General features: G+C 43.1%; 1 protein-coding gene across 1 annotated transcript in view; it reads right to left on the bottom strand.

Moving 5' to 3' along the window:
* Positions 1-7,866, bottom strand: part of ankrd27 (ankyrin repeat domain 27 (VPS9 domain)) — a 35,482-nt gene that overhangs the window by 10,753 nt on the left and 16,863 nt on the right. The window contains 6 exon segments of the mRNA XM_032522898.1: positions 3,684-3,881; positions 5,286-5,378; positions 6,011-6,126; positions 6,366-6,448; positions 6,969-7,020; positions 7,023-7,092. Of these exon segments, the coding sequence (XP_032378789.1) occupies positions 3,684-3,881; positions 5,286-5,378; positions 6,011-6,126; positions 6,366-6,448; positions 6,969-7,020; positions 7,023-7,092 (612 nt within the window).

Here is a 7,866-nt window from a genome sequence, read left to right on the forward strand (position 1 = left end):
TAAAGTATTATCTAATCTAATCTAATCTAAGGAACAAACGACTAGACAATAACAAAAACACATCTAATCAACTTAATGTTTATGCTGGTACATGGAATGCCGTCATGTTACCCAACGGTAAATTTCTTTTGAGCTCCATGTGGTAAAAGGAAAAATCAAACCTTTAAGGACACCACTTTTCTTTGTGAATGAATAAAACCATGCCAATCTCTATGTATGGTGAAGGGTATGTTGGGTAATGAAGGGTAATTAAAATCCCCCCCCCCCATATCACCACATACCCTTCACCTACATAGAGATGGCATGGTTTTGGACTAATAACCTATTTTAACATAGGGGGGTGGATACTATGCCTGATTTAACCTAGGGGGGTGTATACTTATGCCCCTGTATTTTAACATAGGGGGGGGTGTATACTTATGCCCCCTGTATTTTTAACATAGGGGGGGTTAACTTATGCCCCTGATTTTAAGAAGAAAATTTATTATTTAGATACCTTACATCACAAGAATGGTTCATTAAATAGGCTGAATTTTCCTAACCTTTTTTAAATTAAGGCATTCAAATCAATTTCCAAAAGATGTTTTTTTATTCCTCTTTTTAGTCAACTTAAACATGGGCATGTAAACTTATGAGCACCACTGTAACAGAGTATTTCAACAGTGTGGCTGTAGTAGTTTTATTGAAGTAAAGGATCAGCGCTCAAACACTTTCAGTTCCTGGAAACAGCAACAGCTGAGCAGAGTAGTGAAACTGCAGAGCTCCATTTAGATAAAGCCTTGCTTTCGTTTGTTGACCTGCAGCCAGCAGCGTGTACGAACCGTCTCGGTCGGCCGGTCGGTTCTCACATTTATCAAACGGCTTCAAAGACTAAAAAAAGTGAGAACAAGTTTTCAGGATCTTTATAGATTTTCACGTCTGTTAAACAGCAAGCCGACTGCAGCTTATTACTAATGCTCTGCACGGTTGTTCTCTTATTTACGGTTAAAATTAAGACTTTGTCTAGGTATCTACATAAGAGTGACACTAGAGTGTCATAACAGTGTCATGACACCCCCCTAACCATAACTTATCATGACAAAACCAAATGACACTTGCTAAAAAAAAGCCTTTCGTCATAAATGTTCATGACTTGTTTATAATGTCTGTGACACGTTCATGACAGTGTCATGTCACCAGGGCTGTAGTACTCGAGTCCGGTCTTGGACAAAGGCTAAATAATACATTTTATATAGTGCTTTACTTGGTAGGCTAGTCAAAGACGCTTTACTGTAAAACCAGCACATTTATCACATAAAAACAGAAACACTAAACTAGCACATTTAAAGCAATTAAAACACAGTGTAGCCTACAACTCTGTAAAAATATGGAGTGACTATAGGCTAAGTAGATATTTTTACATCCATACAAATTCAGTCGGGTCCGCTATGTCGGGCTTTTTCTCTCCCTTAGAGCCGTATTTCCCTTTTTGCATATTATATTCTTCCCCTCCTCGTTACTGTCCATTAGAAGAGGCTGCTCATTGGGTGAAACATATGGCGCATGCGTCTTCTCCATCTCTGCATCAGTAAATCTGTGATCGATACCGTGGTCTATTTGAGAAAGCCGTGAACGTGCACTTATCCCGGCTATCTCCACCTGGCTTGACATAGCTCCACCTTTTCATCCTGGCTCGGCAAACGTGCAACCGATTAAGCCGCGATGAGCAGGTCACACTAACTCAAGCTGCGCTTTTTCCACTTATCCTGGATATCTTTATTCTACTTTCGTGCAACAGGCCCCAGGTCTTGCCAGCAGGGTAAGATAAGATTAATCTGCAGCTGTGACTGTGTGAATTGTTTTTTAATAAACTTCAGTGAACTGTGTGGACCCTAAACTTGCTTACTACACCCAGGTTTTTAACCAATAGTACAGCAGATAATATGATGTACTAACCCATTTTTATGTAGAACAACGATGTTTTAGCCCACCTTTATGTTAAACAACTATATACCGAACCCATTATGTAAATCAACTTTCTGTACACACACACGTCATAAAATGGCCGAGCAGGGACTGAAAGCTTTGGAAGAGACTGCTGAATGTTTTTCAGCTTTATTCCCCTTTGTCAAAGAAAACCAAGTCTGTGTCCGTGAGTAATTTTTCCATTTTTCTTAAGTCTGTGAACCTAACAAACACGCGCCACACGATCGAGACGGCCGCTCGTTTATTGGACCGAATTTATGAAACTCGCCGCCACCTCTGGTCTCAGAAGCAGAGGAACGACAACACATTTACAACGTTTTGGGGTTTTCTGGTTCTGCTTTACGGTTTCTAATATTTTACAAGAACAATAAGAGCCGCTGACAGACAGCGAGAGGAGGAGAGATGATGTCACACAGACGACCAGGGATGTGTGCTCAGAGTAAGGATCTGAAAGCTGTCGTCCCTTAAATCATATCTAAGTGTGCAAGGTTCAAACCGCAGGCTAGTACGTGCTCCATTTTAAGTTCACTTCCTGTATTTCGGGATTCTGCGGGTACCGCGGGACCCAACACAAATCTTGTGATAGTGTGCGGTTTTAATGGGGCCTGCTGGTGGGGGAGGGTGGCCCACAAATGCTCCTGATCAGTGCTGTAACCCACGGTTAGGTTCACCTAGCTGGGATTCATGAGACAATCAGAGACGCACACGGTGCATCCAGTTAACCCCCGGAGGTCTAAAGGCAGTTTTACATTTCTTTTTAAATTCACATTTTTACTGATCCCATGTGTTTCATATCAAAATGTTCAGAAAAAATGACTAAACATATGACTAAAATAGTAAATAAATGCCTAAAACTAAATTTTGTATTATTGCTTTTGAGATTGTTGTCAAACATCACTTAGACTCGTCTTTTGTCCTCAGGTTTAAATACCAGCCAAACACTTCATTAACACTCCTCTACTCCCTCACTCTTACTTCTTTCCCAGGGATCTGCCCCCCGCCACTACGGCGTCCTGAGGGATACAATCAACAGGGACTTTAAAAGGTGCCCTGCCACAAAAAAACATTTTTAATTGCATTTAAAAAAATTGAATTAAATATATCAGGTCCATATAAATGTGTGTGTGTGTGTGTTATGTGGTGAATGTGAAGATGAACTGCTACCTCCTCTGTCAGCTCTAGCCACTGGAAAGAAATAAGAGGAGAAATCAGACCAATCACAACAGCTGGTCAGTCTGACGTCACGTTTTCTGAGCTCATTAATATTCATGAGCTGGGTAAAGGATGCTGATAGTCAAGCTCTCATTGGCTAGCTGTTCAGAGCCAAGCAGCTTAGCTTGTTGAATACTAATGAGAACTGGACCAAATGGAGCCGAGTCTTCCTGCAGGCTTTCTATACCACGCTAGAGTGGCTTGAAACAAGGTAACCATGGTTACGGAGTCCATGGTAGGACTTCCGACATTACCACAAAGTTATGAAATACGGGTGGCAGGGCACCTTTAACATGAAATCTGTTAAGAGTGCGTTAAAAGACAGGGAAACAAAATAAAACAACCTGGGCAAAACAAACCAAAACCGACAACACGTCAAATAAGTGAATGAAAATAAATGAATACAACGTTGCTTTGCCTATCCGACGAAGTGCTCCAGGGTTTGGTTTTACGCGACCCAAAGAGCCCAGGTGTGAAAGCGACCTTGGTTCCCGCGTGTTGCTGACCTTTGAGTTGAGCGCACACTGCAGCGGAGAGTCTTTGCTCTTGTTGAGGATGTCGGTGCTCGCTCCGTTCTCCAGCAGCACCTGGATGATTCCCTCGTAGCCCCAGCGCGCCGCCATGTGCAGCGCCGTGTCGCCCTTGTCATTGTGCAGGTCCAGGCGGCACGTTTGGAGGTCGTAGTACACCAACGCCTTCACACACTGACACACAACACACACACACACACACACACACACACAGCGTCGCCGTCAGAGCCCAGAAACATCTGACGCTGACAACTCTTTATCAGTTAACAACATAACATTCAACAAAAGGATTAGTGTACTACAGTAAAAAAAAGACAACATCAAGATACAAAAGGATGTCAAAAACAGTCAAAGTAATGCTCTAACAAGAGAAAAGCAGCCAATCCTCTTACTTGAGAACCTGAAATGTTCTATTTGTAGACTAATCCAACGCTTTTAAACATTACTGGAGTCAAAAATGCAGAGCTGTTAAAAAGTATGTGTCACATTTCAGATTTTTGGATTTTCAAACAGAATTTAATACAAGACGAAGAGAACCTAAGTAAGCACAAAATACAGTTTTTAAATGATTATTTCATTTATTGAAAGAGAAAAGTTACCCAACAAAAGGGTCCCTTTGTAAAAAGGTAATTGCCCCTGATCATTGAAGCTATTTTGGACATTTGTTTCTGACAAACAGGTGAAACTGATAGTTTCTCTAGTAGAAGATGAAGATCTGAACCAGCAAAGTGTGACAAATATGCAAAAAAATGAAGACGTCAGTACGGGGGCTAAAATTTCTCTCACAGCCCTTTCAGAAGAAAACAAAAAGATTTTTGTTTTTTGTTTTTTTTAAACCGGCTCCAATCTTTGGTAATTTATGTGAAATAAAGTTTAATTTTAGGCCTCTGAAAACTGACTGAACTGTATACAATTTATAGTCATGCATCCCATAATGAGCAGCCATCGCTTTGTATTATCAAGGAAAAAAGATTAAAAAAAAACAAAGGGGTTAGGGCAGGGGTGTCGAACTGGGGGTGGAAAGGGGCCTGAGGGCCCAGGGCCCTCATATGAGGGGGGCCCAGGTCCATCATATGATGAGGGCCCAGGTCTCATGGAGGGCCCAAGTCCATCATGTGAGGGCGATCCAGGTCCATCATGTGAGGCGATCCAGGTCCATCATGTGAGGGCGATCCAGGACCCTCATGTGAGGAGGGCCCAGGACCCTCATGTGAGGAGGGCCCAGGACCCTCATGTGAGAGGATCCAGGTCCATCATGTGAGGGCGGCCCAGGACCCTCATGTGAGGAGGGCCCAGGACCCTCATGTGAGAGGATCCAGGTCCATCATGTGAGGGCGGCCCAGGACCCTCTTGTGAGGAGGGCCCAGGACCCTCATGTGAGGAGGGCCCAGAAAGATGCTATAATGAATAGCTGTGGATGTGGGGAGGGGCCCATAGTGAACACCTTTCTACAGGGCCCAGGATGTTGTGTACGCCCCTGGGTTCGGGACCACTGGACTAACTGATTTATAGTAAGACGTGACAGGGTCTGTGCTGAGAAAGTGCTTATGATAAAGACAAAGTGGGTGGCTGGCTTACGTCCTCGTGTCCGTACATGCAGGCGAGGTGCAGCGGGGTGTTGCTGTTGTTGTCCTGGGCGTCCGTGTTGGCCTTGTAGTGCAGCAGCAGCAGCTAGAGCACAGAAAGCAGTTTGTATGATATATTATTGTTGTAAATATCGTTATCTTTCTTTGTTTGGTAGCTCATTGTTGAACCTGGACACAGCATTAAAGGTCATCTTTAAAGCCTTAGTGTGCAACTTTTTGATATTAATGAATGTCTGTTACATTCAAGCCGTTGCCAGTTGAGCTGCTACAAAGCTAATTAAAACTCTCAGCGCCACATGACTCTCTCTGGATCTCTCAGTATGACAATATTCAGAAGATTGTGGCGTCCGGTGACATTCTTGCGCAGAAACTTGGGTGAAGATAATGATCTCTTCTGAGTTGTCCCTGTTTTTTTAATCCTCTGTGTCCACCTGATGAATGTCAGTCCAATTTTTGTATTCCCAATTATATTCAAATATTTGTTCTTGTATTTTATCCTATTATTTCATTTATATTGTATTTACGTAAATTGTATCCTAGTATTTCATTTATATTCTGTGCTGTGTGACTGATTTTGCTGCTGGAACACTATAATTTTACCATTTTATTGGGATTAATATCTATCTCTCTCTCTCTTTCAGCTATTTTTGGTCTCTGCAAACTTATGACGGTAATATCCGTCTCTGTAGCTGCTAAATGATCTGCTATGTTTCTTACCGTGACTCCCTGGAATCCCTTCTGGCAGGCCAGGTGCAGCGGTGTGAGGGCGTGGTAGTCGGTGGCATTGACCGGCGCTCCTTTACACACCAGCAGGTCGATCAGCTTGGCCTGACCTGCCGCACAAACACACACACAAACACACGGAAATTATCGTTAAAATCATCGTTAAATAATATCAGGTTTTCCTCTGTGTGTGGCTCGGGAAAGGGACGTTTGGGGTCCCCTGCTGGAGCTGCTGAACCCGCAACCCAATAGCAGATAAGCGGATGAAGATGGATGGATGGAGGTTTCCTGTCTGTGTGTGTGTGTGTGTGTGTGTGTGTGTGTGGTGTGTGTATTAACAGCTGCTCACCGCAGATGGCAGCGACGTGCAGTGGAGTGTAACCTCGGTCGTCTCTGGAGAACGGCGTGACGATGGACGGGTCGTTCAGCCGCCTGCGACAGGAAGTCGACAAACACAGTTGCTTTACAGAGATACAGATAGTTAATGGTTCAACAGGTGAATCAGAGAGCGTAAGTCGCTGAAACGGACAGGTACCGGAATGAGTACCTGTCAATAAATAAAGATTTTAAATGGCTTTTCATGAATGATTGGTCTATGTACATTTTTTTTTTTTTAAACAGCATCGGAGTAAAGCAGCTGTGCAGTCATTGTTCAAGTCCGTAAAATGCAATAAAAGGGTGTGTTTCTGTGTGTGTGTGTGTGTGTGTGTGTGTTCAGTGGGAAGTGAAAGAGCCAACAGCTTTTTGTTCCTGATTCCCTCACTCTGATGCAACAACAAAAAAATTGAAAATGGAGAAATGAGCTCAAAGAGAAACGAAAACTCTGATTTCCTGGAACGCAGATTTGATGCAGGCACCTTTGTCACATTTCCAGTAAAATAAGTGACTCTAAGAGAGCTGCACGTGCATGTGTGCGCGCGTGTGTGTCTGTTGTCTGTGTGTGGACACTGACCCAGACAGCTGCAGGTCACAGACGTCACAGGAGCAGAGGGGATGACACATCCGACGTCCTCGTTTGCTCTCCTCCCTCACTCAGCAGGACGTTGCACCTCGGCTTCGTTACCATTGGCTATGTGCTGCGAAACACACACACACACACACACACACACACACACACACACACACACACACACACACACACACACACACACACACACACACACACACACACACACACACACACCACAACACACACCACCACACACACACACACACACACACACACACACACACACACACACACACACACACACACACACACACACACACACACACACACACACACTTATGAACGGCCCTACAATGACCCCTACATCACACACAGAATCTGTTTTTTTTAGAGTAGTTTTTGTATTGTTGTCTTTTGTTTTTATTTTGTACACATCAGTTTTACCTTGCCCTCCTGACTGTATATCAAGTCTCCCATTTGGGATAAAATAGTAAATCTACTGAACTAGGAAACATCGAGGCACCCCAAATGTGTATCAAATGTTGTCACTTCATTTCTACAAGAACATTGTGTTGGAAAAAGAGGATCCTGAACAGACAACTACAGCAATTACAAAAGTTAATCTGCAAACAAATTAGTAATCGTTTTAAGTAGTTTTTCCAGAAAAAAAAGGCCAAATATTTTATGGTGCCAGCTTCCCAAATGTGGAAATTTGCTTCCTTTTCTCGTTAGTTTGAATCCAACCTATGGTCCTTTGCTGTGTGTCCTCTTTAAAAAGGCAATAAAATCTTTTAAACAATCTAAAAATGACCCTGTCGCTACCTGATGTGAGTCGAGTGCAGATGTGAGTCGTTCATGCTCAGATTGAAACGGTTTACGACATAACTGTCATACTGAAATT

The sequence above is a fragment of the Etheostoma spectabile genome, chromosome 8 (genome assembly GCF_008692095.1).
Source record: "Etheostoma spectabile isolate EspeVRDwgs_2016 chromosome 8, UIUC_Espe_1.0, whole genome shotgun sequence".
Lineage (NCBI taxonomy): Eukaryota > Metazoa > Chordata > Actinopteri > Perciformes > Percidae > Etheostoma > Etheostoma spectabile.